Raw genomic sequence first — 15,070 nt, forward strand, 5'->3', positions numbered from 1 at the left:
CAGTGACGTGAAAGTGCGCGAAATTAGAAAGAATAGTTAGAAAAATGTCACATGAGCTATGCATATAAACCTAAACTAACCTAACCCAACCTATACTGATTGTAATTTACTTACCGTTAGTTTATTTACAGTTAAATAAATTACAATCAGTAAGGTTATTATCAGTAAGGTATTAAGAACGCAGATAGCTGTAGCGCTCGAGAAAGAAACAGCAGATTACATGTCTGCGTTCTTCTACTGTCCGAAGGCAGCCGAACAGTCGAGCGTTCACGTATACGGTTGCTCGCTTGTGTGCGTATCCCCTCCACATGCTGTAGCATGCTGTAAGCGGTTCGAAACTGGCATCCCTGCTCATTATTTATGGGTATACGGTACATGGGTCCAAGGTTTATGGGTCCATAGGCTTAGGGTTCGTTAGTTGAGTTTGTGGGTTAATAGGTTCATGGTTTATGCTCTATGATTCATGATTTATGGTCTTATAAGATCACCTTATTGCACAACCTTTAGCAGAGACAATAATACGGTTTCTAGCATTTTGAGGTTAGGATATCTAAGAATTCTGACATGCAATGTAAATTTTGAGATAGAATTTGGTTTCAGCGAGCAAAATTACCCTGACAACTGCGCTCACTCCAAATGCGAAAAAGCCAAAGTCTCACATGGTTATGTAATTATTTATTAATTGTTATAAATAATTGTTCAAATGAATTTGGGCCGCTAGAAATAGTCATAAGTTGCATGTTTTGGCCAACACTGACTCTCTGCACAGTTTCAGGCGAATCGGTTTCTGAGAGTTGGGTAGTGTTACTTGTAAGTCATTTATCGGCGAAGAATACACTTTGATTTTCAAATATCCCCATAAAAAGAAATCCAAAGGGTTGAAATCGAGAGATCGAGGGGGCCACGCATGACCACCACGCAATCACCTTGACGACTAGCCATACCTCGCAGGTAATGCTCTCTCACATTACGCACAAAATGAGGTGGAGCCCCATCATGCATGTACCACATCGATAATTAATCTTTCTGCCAAAGGCATATCGTCCAAGTACTGAGGTAATGTATTAACCAAGAAATTGAGATAAGCAGCACCTGAAAGCCGATTTGGAAGTATTATAGAACCAATGAGGTGATCTCCAATAATGCCCATCCAAACGTTTAACGAAAAACGGTATTGGTGATTTGTTTGAATAAGTGCGTGAGGATTCTCTTCTGCCTATACGTGATCATTCTAGAAATTTGTAATTCCATTTTGTGTAAATGAAGCTTCATCGGTAAATAAAATGCGAGATACAAAATTCGGATTCGAAGCACATTTAAGGAGTAGCCACTGTGAAAATTCCATTCTTGCTTGATAGTCCGGGAGTGATGCTTGCACTCGTTGGATATAGTATGGATAGAGTAACTGTCATGAAGCGTTCTCCAAACAATGATTTACGCATCGATTTTTTTACGCTGTTGGATTTTTCTACAATCTTATGGATTCTTTTGGGTCGATACAAATCTAGGTCTGCCAGAGTTTTGATGGCGAGTTTTAAATGAGCCTGATTCACAAAGACATTGGTGAAGATTTTGAAACAGTATATGAGAGGGAACTCTTCGATTAGGAAACTTTTCCATGTAAAGACGTCGTGCAGCTGAAGCACTTCCATTAGCACGACCATACATAAAATGCATATCTGCCATTTCTTCATTAGAGTAATACGCTGACATTTTAAGCACGATACTTTGTAACTGTGTAATCACTAAATACACCCGCAATCGCCGGTTGATGACAACTGACTGATTGCCGGTGAAATCTTCTGTTATGAAGTATGTATGGAAATAGAATGATGATATTTAGAACGCGGTTTATAAACATTAAGGTAAATATCGCATACGATACGTAGAAGCCAGCAAGTCAATCATGATGCTAACATACAAAAATGTTTATATCTCAGAAACGGTTGAGCTTTCGGCCTATGTTTACTTAAGTTTTTTTACTCAGTATAGTGTGTCCTATCTACCATATAAATATTGAATGGTTTTTTGAACACCCTGTATAATTGTTACAGCATAATTATGAATGATATTAAAATACAACACTTGCTCGTGAAAGACAGTCGGTGTTTGTAGACAACGACATCGTATGGCATGGCTTCTGATATCTGAGTATCTCTTTTTCTATTATCTGTAAAAGAACACATGGATTTATAACAATATAATTATATTACTAAATTATACATATATAATCACATTTTATGCTATTACAGTCCAGGCAACAGTCCATGAAGTATACGCTGTGCATTAATACTAATACTTCTTCTGCTAGTGTCACTACTCCTACTAATAATGAGAATACTAATTATCAAAAGAAATGTAAATATCTTTAATGATAAGCATAAGAACAGAATAGAACACTGTTTACGAAAACGATAAAAGGACAAAACATACATGAAATTATATAATTATGAACGCAAAACATATATAACATTATAATTATTAAGAAGCAACAGTGTTAAATTTTTAAAGGTATCGCAAAACATAACACTTAATGATTTCGTATTGGGTATCGCAAAACATAACACTTAATGATTTCGTATTGTTTTAAAAAATTATTGACTCTTCCAAATTATTTGTCGAGTTAAATGATGTACTTTCATGCCGATAGCAGCATCTAATGCGCTCTTCGTAATAACAAACATTCGCAGCTTAATGTAGCATTTACAAACTTCTTTCGCTAGCGTGAAAACGTGGTTCGAAAGATGTTCGATTGCATCGTCAGAGATATGCTCATTCAACAACGGAAATAAATTGCAAGGAGGCTGAAAAACGTCTTGCAATATTTTTGCGCAAAGAACTGCTTCAGCATTTCGTTCTCGAAAAGGACTATCCTTATTTCTATTCAAACAATGTCTTAAAACGTTTTCAGCGTATAGACAGAGTGTAACGAGGCATTTGCTCGGAAATATTAGTCCACCTCACGTCTTTGGAATAAGACTATTCCAAAGACGCTTCCAAAGACGATTCCGAATAAGACTATTCTCCAAAAATTCTGCTACGCTCTGACTGTCTTGAAATAACTCATTTCGGCATATTTCGCCTCTCACTAACGATTCTTTTTCGTCCACTATTTTCTTAACCACCCAACTAGCTACATTTGCGACACAATTGTTAGAAAACGCGGAGAGAGTCCGGTAGTCTGGTAGTTGCCAGTTAAATACGAGGAATTCATTCATGAATTCGTCATTTTCGCTGCAGTGTTCGATCTCCTCATCTAATTCGTATTTTTTACAGAATCGAACATTATCCATAATGCTGTAAACAGCAGGATCGTACCGATCAACCGATTTTTTCCTTCCACCACCAGAAGGAACCGTTAGTATTTTCGTAGAATCCATGGCTTCATCATTACCGTTCGTGGCAATTATTTCGTGTCGGACCAATAACCTTCTGTACGCCGAAACAAATTGCGCACAAGTGGGATTCGAACACCAACCACCGCATCTTCTGATTGCACAAAAAAAGAGCTCCAAGTGGTCCTGACTACATTTATATGTTAGTAAGTATTTTAGTTGAGAACCTTCCAATTTAACGTATGTATCGTAAATGCTAATGACGGACATGGCGGCTGTAATCATTCCGACGAATGGAACATACCGTTTGGTATTTCACATTAGTTTGCCCTCGACATTCCTGATACCTTTCAGATACTCTAACTCGACCAAAATTTGTGGTCGCCAGATAAATTCATTGGTGGGTCACAATGGAGCCTTGAAACCTTTTCCGAATGGATTACGCGAATTTAGGAAATCGAAAAGTCTATCGATACAACGTATAAAACGTACAGTTGCCTCGCTTCCTTGAAATTCAAATAAACCTAAGTCTCACGCACAAAACTCGATAGCATCTGCAACACTGCTGCTCAGAGTCTGAGCAGCTAGAGCCACCTTCATCTTCATTTTCCAGTATTGAATGTGTGCGATCTTAAGCCGATTTCCTGCCCGTAGTCCTTCTTGTTCTTGCAAATACGCTAAAGCAGTTATGAATCTCCATTCGATTTTTTTGCCTTCGCTGTCATGCAGTTCTTTCATATAGCCTAAACAGTTTCTAAACAGTTTTAACATATGACAAGCATCGAATATTACATTAACTTTCTTCTTGTTCGAAGGATGCAGAGAAAACGGCTTCGGATCGATGAAATCGAAAGTAGCTCCGAGTTGGCGTACTGTCGTGAAGTGTTGCGATGGACCATCTAAAGTCAAAGACACTACCTCGACGCCAATCTCGTCCAGACGCTGTAGACAATTCTGTATGAGGCCAGCATTCGCCGAAGCATCTATTCCATTCACCAAAAAATATCGTAAAGGAATCTTCCACCTATCATCTATTGCAACCGCCATGAAAACTAATGCGTCTTTCGCCAAAGGTATATCATCGCATGTTTCGATTCCTGATCCTACATCTACGTAGCCTCTAAGTTTCCCGTCTCGAAGATATTGAATACCTTTCTTAATGCCTATTTCGTCAAGCATCAAGGCAACGATAACTTGCTTCCCGACTTTTTTTCTTCTGAGACTCTTTCCTTCAACGCGTCAAAACTTTCGGAGGTGAAACCGGGTTCAGAATTGATTGTGCTATACCACGACCGAAGTGTGCTTGAATCAGGCAGAGCGCTACAAAATGTTTGCCTTACGTACCTATAAGCTTTTGGCGAATAGAAATGAAGGGTCATAGCAAATGACCGAATGGCAGGTGGGTATTTTTCGCGAGAAATACCTGTTACTAATTTACCTCGTTGACGCTTAAATGTCGTATGAAGACCTTTTGTTTGTTTTAGTCTATTCGCATTTACCGCGTACCTTCGCAAAAACTCCGAAACGTCACTGTTAGCGATCGATTCTAAGCATGCAAGTCCTGATTCACTTACAGATATTTGTTTCCGCAATGTACGTACTACATCCTTCAAGGAGATTATTTTCGTTGCCATTCGCTTTATCTGTTGCTGGTTTGACTTGTAGTTTTCCTGATGTTTCCTAATCGTTTTGTGGGCCAAGGCAAGTTGTGTCTTCAAGGTTCTAGGAGAGTTCTCATAACGGTGGTCGTGCCGCAGCAAGTCCCTCGAAACAGTATTTGACTTTCTTTTCTGACGACTGCCTGTTGGGGTGCTTGAGATGAGTTGAGCAGGTACCATGTTTCTCATACAATCAATATCAATAGTTTCCATCTCCGCATTAGTTCCAACATTCGCCGCTCTTTCTGAATCTGCAGTAGTTTCCATATCAGCAGCAGTCTCGATCTCAACAGTGAATTCCATTTCCGGATCACTTGTAACAATTTCAACTGTTTCTACATCTGCAGTGGCTTCCATCTCATTGTCAGTAGCGCTTCCTGATTTTTCAAAACTTGCAGCTGCAGCTGCTTCTGTTTTTGAAAATAAAACATTCATTTTTTAAATGTATGAAATAGGTAACAATTGAAAGTATACATAGAAAACTCTTTAATAACATATCATTAAATATAGTGATACGTGTAAGAAGACAACAAGCAAAGTATAATGTTACATTTAAAGAAGTATTATTTGCAATAAAGCGATAGAAGAAAATCATTTTTCATTTATATTTTTCGGAAAAAGGAGATGAACGCAGTATATACATTATACTTATTACTCTTACCTGTAAGTAGTGCAGGTTTAAATATTGTGGGAAACACAAGCGCTTTCAAGCGCAATCCGTTCTTGTCCCATCGGAAACAGTTTGGTTCGAAGTGGTCTGAACATGAAATGTCATCTTTCGTCGGAAAGAAATTCTGCAACGGTATTCCAACTAACCATTTTTGAAGCTGTGCTGAGTTTTTAAGAAGAAATCTGTAAATACACAATAGTCAACATAATGACTGCAATTAAAGTAGAATTGATTTCGATTATCGCATCGGATGTCATAAATAATGGTAAAAATAGTTTTCCAACAATTAAGTAAAAAGAGTCCAATTACAAAAAAATGTAATACAACAAAATATAAAAGTCAAAAATATGTAAATCAATGTGCCGTTATATTTTAACATGCTAACAATTGAATGGCTCGAAAGTATCAAATAAGCCATGCATTATTTTTTACTAGTAAAAATGCTACATTTACTTACTTGTGAAATGTACGATTGCCTTCACCTTTTTTGTACGGGACATTACAATAGATGCATTTTCTCTGCTGCTGACTATTGTTGAATTAGATGCATCAAACAATGTTGGAATGCTTCCCTGCCGTAGTGTCGCAGTTTCATTTTCTCTTACAACACATTCCTCGGAGAAATGTTCGGAACATAATCGCAAATGTTCGAGTAACTGCTTATTGTCCTGCAGATTCAGAGTTTTCAACCAAGACTGCAATTCTTTTGGCCTTTTCGTTGGAAATCTGAATAAAAAGATAAATTTTGTATATATAATCTATAGTACTTGCGACGGGTTATTTTCCCCAGCACGGATCTGTTGGCCTACGGTCCGCCGTACGCGTAGGCGCGGCGTCGCAGATCTGAGAGTTCACGAAATAACGAAATCTCGAAAGCTAATACGATACAGTACTTGACTCTCTCTCTCTCTCTCTCTCTCCCTCCCTCCCTCCCTCCCTCCCTCCCTCCCTCCTTCCCTCCCTCCCTCTCTCTCTCTCGGAACTCCACTCGGTACTTTCTCCTTCTCTTCAACTGTCGGAATCTCGGGATCGCGTTCGCCGATACCGAGGGCGATATACTTATTTGGGCGCCAGGCGCAATCACTTGCGCCACTCATGAAATACACGCGATATACCTCTAAACTCGACTAGTCAAGGGCAAAGGGTTGGGTTCCAATATTATGAGGTCACTGGAAGGGAAGCAGTAACAGACGCCACTTATATATATAAAATAATATATTTCATTTAGTCCGGATGTGTAGTCCGGAAGATACAGCGGTTCGCTACCGCAAGATACCAGCCACAATGGTAACGCAAAATTAATGAAACTCAAACGCAACAACCGATATTAACGAAATTACAAACGATCTTAATTAATGAAACTCAAACGCAACAACCGATATTAACGAAATTAACAAACGATCTTAACGATATTAACGATAGTGACGAAACTCCAACGCAAATGATATTAACGAAATTCAGCCGCAACCGTTAACGAACTCAACGCGACGCCACGGCAGGGCATAATTCATATAAAGAGACGATAGTAACGCGAGTAGAGCATACGATTCGGCTTCCTCGATTGCTAGGTCACCTTCGATCTCGCGCGGTACAACGCTTGGGACTTCCCTCGGTGATTCGTGCGAGTCTCCGCGAGAACGGTCTAAGAAACGTCCGACACCACGGTCCCGAAATCCTTCTCCGCTTCGCGACCTCACCTCAATCCTGAATTTCCCCCTCGAGACGTTACCGGACACAATATCGCGAGCAGCCTTCCACGCCAGACTACTCGGAATAACGGAACGCACGAAACGACACTCAACTCGGAAAATCGCGTGACGCAATACTCGAAGATACAATTACACGAAAATTATACAGTTCCGAGTACATTCGAGAAACGCGACGATACGAAAATTACGCTCATACTAACGATACAATGACGATACTCTACATCTGACTGGAGCTGGCTTTCTGAGCGGGAGTTTCTCCCATTACGCGACACCGGGGCGGACGGGCCTCGCCTCTCGTACGTGGTCCTTGGGACTTACACGGGACCATTACGCGACCGTAATTACTCACAGTAACATCAATTACAGTAATATTGGATTACGAGGGGCCATCTTAGCCGGTGTACCGGAAATAGATATCGCAGAGTGTGGACCTTACATTGGTGACTCTCGTCCTTTCTCCGTAGTTGTCCGGTCGTTGGGCCCTTCCGCTTCAATCGCTCGTATCGGCAGCCAAGCTCTCAGTGATGAGTCACGGGGCGCGCTGCGAGGTCCTTCCCCGTTCACGCATCGATCCGCGCATCGATCCACCACCGATCCACCACCGAGCCATCGCAGCCCCTTCGCTGCTATCAGTTGCTGTAGGTAGGACGGGTTGCCGCTCTCCAGGCGCTCCGTATAATATATGCTGGCCGTGCCGACTCCCTCCGTTTTCTGCTTTTCCTCGCCGGGCTGGCCAGGCCCAGTCGAGGGGTTCGGGGGTCGTGACGGGAGGATGGCTCACTCTCTCCTAGGCTTCGGGTTCGCGCTCCTCCTTTCGGTCCGTCGGCACGGGAGTTCTGTGCTGCTGACGGCACCTGCGGCCCCGTTCCTGCTTGCTCGGTATATCCACTTGCTCGGACGGTCGGTGGTATCGGTCTTCTCCTACGGCTCGGAACCTCCCAGGCACTCGCAACTTTCCAGGCACCTCTGGTCCTCCGGCGTCTTCCGAGATGCTCGTTGATACAATCTTCCTGGTTGATTCACACTCTGCGAAAACTCTTGAAATGATTATGCACACCGCTCGCCGTTAACTCGGTAAAGGATCGCTCCCCCTCAAACGAAAGGAACGATCTCGGCGGAATAGGTGTGCTTCCTCAGTCACGCACCTTGTGATGGACGTCCTGAAACGTCACGTCACATACTATATAGTCTATAGTTCAGTCAATTTGTAATTTTCACGACACATTACATCATGTACGGATTAACTATATATAGATAAAAAATACAAATACAAATATATATATTAAATTGTAGGTTATATTGAATAATTTATTATTTTGGTTGTTTTACTTTCACGTAAACATGGTCGTGAAAGTAAAACAATAAAAAGTAATAAATAAGTAAAGTAATAAATTATTCAACATAACCTACAATTTAATCGAGTTACTGATTACCACTGATTTATAAATCATAAAGTAGATGTTACTTGCCGGTGAAGAGATCTGCGTACACCTCTGCTCTTGTCAACGCCTTTTTTACAATAAACGCATTTTATTTTCTCAAACAAACAGATGTACGCGCAGGTTTTACGCGGCGATTCACAAACGCTCACGACGGCTTCCGATGACGCCCGAAAATGCCAAGCTTTATCCACCATGGCGCCGTTCATATCGGCACAGTTTCAGTATATCTGCTATCCAGTTGTAATATATATCAGTGGAGCAACCTCGGATGACCTTAACCTTGACATATATTATAGTAGTCACCCTCCTAAGTGACCTTCAAAAGGTTTTAGCCGTCGCTCATTGTTTATTAAAAAGTTATTAACAAAAGAAGTTTAATGATTTTGCACGAATTTTCAGCTGTCCACGTGAAGCAAGGACTTGAGTTTGACAGATATTACAAAAGTCACCTTCCCGAATAACCTGCACTAGGTTTCACCCGTCGCTCGTTGTTTGTTAAAAAGTTATTAACAAAAAAGTTTAATGAATAGAGCATACTTTTACGATATCATATACGTTTACGAAAGAGTATATTTGATGGAATTTTACCTTTAAATCAGAAATAGGTTTGAGTTAGGTTATATTTTCCGAAACTGGAGCCCCGGACACATACGCTCGTTTTCAGCCCGCTTCGCGGGAGGGCGGGGGGGGAGGGGCAGGGCCTCTCCCACCGCCGGGGCCAGTGTAACAGATTTCACCGTACAGATTTTGATCACTTGATACACGGCACGGATCCCGGCGAAAGGAGGGGAGAAGTCCCTTCCCCGCCCTCCCGCGAAGCGGGCTGAAAAACGGGCGTATATGTGTCCGGGGCTACAGTTTCGAAAAATATAACCTAACCTAACCTAACCAGGTTAGGTTAGGTTAGGCTCCCTCTCGTGTCAGTGTTGCTATTCGAGCCGCTTTTTCTCGCGCATGCGCTTGGAAATCGGTCTCAGAGACGTACTAATATAAGAAAAAAGGAGTACTTTCAAACCCTTTGCTTAAGCTGTTATAATAATAATCTAAAATTTTATTATTAATAAAAAGTTAATTAGTAAAAGTAAAGAAATAATAAAACGTGAAACATGTACATAAAATTTTACTTTAATAATAATAAATATAATATTATAACAAACAGACTAAAGAAGAAAAGTATGTTTAAATAATTTTTAATTATGTTTTAATAGTTAAAATACTTTATTTGGCAGAATCACAAAGAATACCAACATTTGTTGCGAGAGTAAGGAAACTGCCATAAAACCTTACTAGTATTCATAAAATAAAATATACATGACAGATATTAATTAACAATTATAAATACAAAATCCACATTTTTCTTAATATAAATATAATTATAAACATAAAATACATATTTACATATTTAATCTATGTAGTCAACATACACACTTACAAACAATAGTTATTAAATATTTAAATTCTGTAATAATATGTAAACCCAAACATAAAGCCGTTAAGAATATTAACAAAAATAAATTTTCTTAATTATAACAGAATAAATAATTATAATTATAAATAAGAAAATAATTTTTCAAAATAAAAATTGCACATTATGCAGGTACAGGGTGGGGAAAAATTATTGGTCAAGCTTTCGCCAGTCACTTCTACTCGTCGAGATCGCCAACATTGCATCATAAACATGGTGCCGCAAAATTAACTTTCAAGGTCATTTTCAACGTCAAATTTTTTTATTGGCTTAGTCGATTCTACTCGTCGAGCTGAACAAAAGTCTCAAAGGGGCCATATGCCGGAAATCAATATTTCATAGAGAAATCTTCGTTTGAAGTTTCTTTGCCTGAAATTTCAAAAAAATCGATTTTTATGAAGTCAGAAAATAAATCCGATGCTTATAAAGTTCTTAAAATCATGTTCTGAATATCCTGATCATGATTAGCGAAAATCACCCCCCAAAAATGACCCTGAAAAATTCGTTTTCAAGGTCAAAAATCTGCTTAATCTACTCTTAGCGCTACCCAGGAACAACGACGTGGACGTGGTAGATTTCTGTTCCCTTCGGAGTGACTGGGTTACAGTGAGTTCCCCTCGCCTCTCACCTCGGGGTGACTTGATTACAGTGAGTTCCCCTCGCCTCTCACCTCGGGGTGACTTGATTACAGTGAGTTCCCCTTGCCTCTCACTTTATCGTCGTCGACGCTACCTACGAACAAACAGAACTGACCCATCGGCCCCAATAGCTCTGAGCAGTTGTGCTTGTCTGCCAGCTTCAATGTGACCACCACAGTTATCAATGCAAGCTTGGAGTCTCTCCACCAAATTATCTCGCACTCTACGGAGCACAGCTCGATTTCGTGCTAAAGTAGCAACCGCCTTTTCAATGCGATCTCGTAAATCCTGAGCTGTCCTTAAAACCCTGCTTGACCTATAAACAATGGCTTTCAGAGCTCCCCAGAAATAAAAGTCCAGAGGGTTCAGGTCAGGTGAACGGGCGGGCCATAAGTGTGGCGCAGGATGACGACCGATCCATCGAGTTCCAAAAACTCGTTGTAAAAAAGCGCGGACTTGCCTGCCGAAATACGGTGGAGCACCGTCATGTATAAAACAAATTCGATTACGGGCATTCCTCGGAACCATACTTCGCAGTCTATTCAGGAGAGTATGACGTAGAAACCGCAAATACTCAACGCTTGACAATCGGTTTGAGAGAAACACAGGAGCAATATAATCATTCCCGAGTATCCCTGCCCAAACATTGACTGAAAAACGGCCCTGCTGAACTCTTTGGACCATTGCGTGTGGATTGCGTCTGCGCCAGATGCGAACATTTTGCCGGTTCAAAATGGAAGTGCTGGAAAAACTGGATTCATCAGTGAACACTATATTTTTCAGAAAGTGCCGATATCATCGGATCTTGCGAAGCATCCACCGACAAAAACGAAGACGAGCTGTGCGATCACCAGGTCGTAACTCATGCACTACCTGCACTTTGTAGGGTCGTAGGCCTTCCTCACGGAGAATGCGCAAGACTGTTTTATGATCAACCCCTACTCGCGCGCCTATGCGTCGTGATCCCATGACAGGATAAGTTCGAGCTAGAGCAATCACACGTTCCTCAATTCTCCAAGACACACGAGGACGACCTGCCCTACGGTGGCCAGCACCTGCAAAATTCATTTGCTCCTGATCATGTAATCGTTCATCGAGTCGTTGAAATTCTCGACGATCAGGCACGGACCCTGGACGTAATGGTTTGCCATTAGCTTGGCGTCGCAACCAACTAGCATAAAGAGCTCGTGCTCGTGTGTAATTACCATGAGCACGATCAATTGCTCGAAGCATTAGACGTTGGTCACGCTCATCCCGAAGCGCCCGATCACGACCACCACGGCCACCACGTCGAGGCATGCTACAGCAACGTTATTCTTAGAAAAAATTTGGTAAAAAATTTAAACAATTTTTTTTAATTTTACACTGAAAATTGATTCAAGATCAGCGGCGGTCTTCTAATAATCACGAAAAAGGTCTGGATATGGATGGAAAGCTTCTTAAGCACAAGTAACGAATGTCTTATGGAGCGATATATTATTCCTCTCCGAGGCAAATGACCGTTGCTTTAAGGAACCAACAGCCGTTGAAATGTTACTGGGTACCAAGATACCCCGAAGGGAACAAAAATCTACCACGCCCACGTCGTTGTTCCTGGGTAGCGTTAAGAGTAGATTAAGCAGATTTTACATTCATCACAATTAATTTTACGCAATTTTTTGGCTTTTAAAAACTTCAAACGAAGATTTCTCTATGAAATATTGATTTCCGGCATATGGCCCCTTTGAGACTTTTGTTCAGCTCGACGAGTAGAATCGACTAAGCCAATAAAAAAATTTGACGTTGAAAATGACCTTGAAAGTTAATTTTGCGGCACCATGTTTATGATGCAATGTTGGCGATCTCGACGAGTAGAATTGACTGGCGAAAGCTTGACCAATAATTTTTCCCCACTCTGTACGGGTAGAATCGACCTTGGTCGTTGACCCTAAATATCGGAGCATATCGGTAGGCTCGACTCGAGGCTCTGCGGTTAAGTGCCCACAAACCTCGAGAGGCGTCTGGTTGCGCTCTTCTTCGAGCTCACGGAGCTCTGGACGTAACACTATAAAAAAGCATCAAATGAGAAAATGTGAAAAATATATCCTTGACTGCAAGCTTTATAGCCACTTATATTTGAGGATGCAGGCTCACAACTTCTCTCTTCAGAGCGGCATTGACCATGACTAGCCTTATAACTTCATACTTATACAGGGTGTCCGGTAACTCACGACTCAACGCTCGTGAGTGGATAAAACGGACTGAATTGAGTGGAAAAGTCCTATACCATTTTGCAATTTTCACAATAGTTAACAAGTTATTAATTATTAAAAATCGTGCTCTTAGTCCGGCCTACCGCCAAATGCAAGCGCGCGGCGAGATGCAACCGCTTAGCGATCGAGTGCCTAGCGATCGCAGTGGCAATGGCTAGGCATGCCATTTGTAATAAACAACTCCCCGCGCCTAGCAACTTCGATCGCTAGGCGGTCGCATCTCGCCGCACACTTGCATTCGGCGGTAGGCCAGACTAATGCAGCGATTTTTAATAATTAATAACTCGTTAACTATTGTGAAAATTGCAAAATGGTATAGGACTTTTCTACACAGTTCAGTCCGCTTTATCCACTCACGAGCGTTGAGTCGTGAGTTACCGGACACCCTGTATATCTCAGCGAAAAAAATCGTCCGACGGCAATCGAAAATGGATTTGAAAGGTAAAGACTAGTAGGGTAAGCAATACAGTGATTGACAAGGGTACACTGATTGACATTCTGTCATATTTGTATCTATAGCAGACGAACTGCTTGTCGCATAATTAATCGCAAGGTATTGAGGAAGAGAGGAAACCTTTAATAAGCTATCGGAATTTTCGCAGTGCGCTTATTTAATTTAATCGGAAGCATCAGCCGACAGCAGTATAGCGTTGTCGAAAACGTTGTTTAATAGTTACATCGCTTAGCAGATCAAGTAAGAATATGCTTATAGAAATATGTTTCTAATACGAACTGTATGCATAAGTTCGCCTCAATTTTGCCTCAACATGATCAAGTGTTGTTAGATACATGCTTCCCGCTCTTATTTGAATCATATTATTGTTGTATTGATATCTGAAGGGAAGATGTCAATTATTGAACCATCTATCATTCGTGGTTGAGTGATTGACATGTAGCTTATATTTAAATATCTGAATGTTGAAATCACATTTTCATATGTTTACATCACTGAGGATCGGCGGGACAGTCACTTGAAATCGATTGTTGACATTAATACCAATGTAAACATCGCTGCCTTACAGCGTGTTCAAAGGTTGTTCCTCTGAACGGAAATTCGCAACGGACGTAAACTCGTGTATTATCGTGTATTGTGGATGAAAGCACAGCGTGTGGAAGAGGTAGGCGTAAAAACGAAAGGACCCAAGAAGACACTAAGACAGGTACGCGCTCGCCGTACATCTATGCTGTTGTGAATCTCATCACGCACAGTTGCCTGTTGCTTAATGAGATCGTTAACTGATTATTATCAATCTTTTGATTAAGAAGTTGTGCACATTTGATCCTCTAGATCTTGCAACTATCATGCCTAAAGCTTCAACTGTCAAATATACGCAGGCTCAACTTGAAGCTGCTATTCAGACTGTTAAAAATGGTATGTCACAAAATGCCGCAGCCAAATTACACGGGGTGCCGAGGACAACTATAATTTTTCGCATGAGCCCTGCTTTCACTAAAAAGAGTTTAGGTCCAGCCACCATTTTAACACCTGCAGAGGAAGATATTCTTGTGAAATGGATAATCGACAACAGCAAGAAGGGTTTTCCGAAAATTGCTTTAGATCTATGCTTGAGTGTGAAGGAGTTTCTCGACGACTGTGTTTTGAAGAAAATGCCCAGGGAAAATCCTTTCACTAACAATTATCCTGGCAGGGGATGGGTCAGAGCGTTCATGAGAAGACATCCTGAAGTATCTAATAGAAAACCAGAGGTTGTAACACAAGCTAGCGCTTGCATCACAGAGAAGGACATCCGAGGGTGGTTTTCATCGATTGAAGACGTGTTGAAACAAGAAGGCACATTTAACATTTTGAAATATCCAGAAAGAGTCTTTAACGGAGACGAAACTAATTTCCTGTTGTGCCCGCAGAAAAACTTTGTGCTTGCTGCTAAGGGAGACAAAAA

General features: G+C 41.0%; 1 protein-coding gene across 1 annotated transcript; it reads right to left on the reverse strand.

The window, feature by feature from the left end:
* Window positions 1–2,960: 2,960 nt before the first annotated feature.
* LOC113562961 lies at window positions 2,961–3,605 on the reverse strand. Its single transcript, XM_026973824.1, has one exon. It carries the CDS (start codon window positions 3,603–3,605, stop codon window positions 2,961–2,963), a length of 645 nt encoding a protein of 214 aa, XP_026829625.1.
* Between the last annotated feature and the right edge of the window lie 11,465 nt (window positions 3,606–15,070).

Source organism: Ooceraea biroi, chromosome 11 (assembly GCF_003672135.1).
Source record: "Ooceraea biroi isolate clonal line C1 chromosome 11, Obir_v5.4, whole genome shotgun sequence".
NCBI lineage: Eukaryota > Metazoa > Arthropoda > Insecta > Hymenoptera > Formicidae > Ooceraea > Ooceraea biroi.

What these genes read in the sequence shown, in the direction of transcription:
- LOC113562961 (XM_026973824.1), bottom strand. Translation starts at nt 3,605, where the DNA reads ATGTCCGTCATTAGCATTTACGATACATACGTTAAATTGGAAGGTTCT.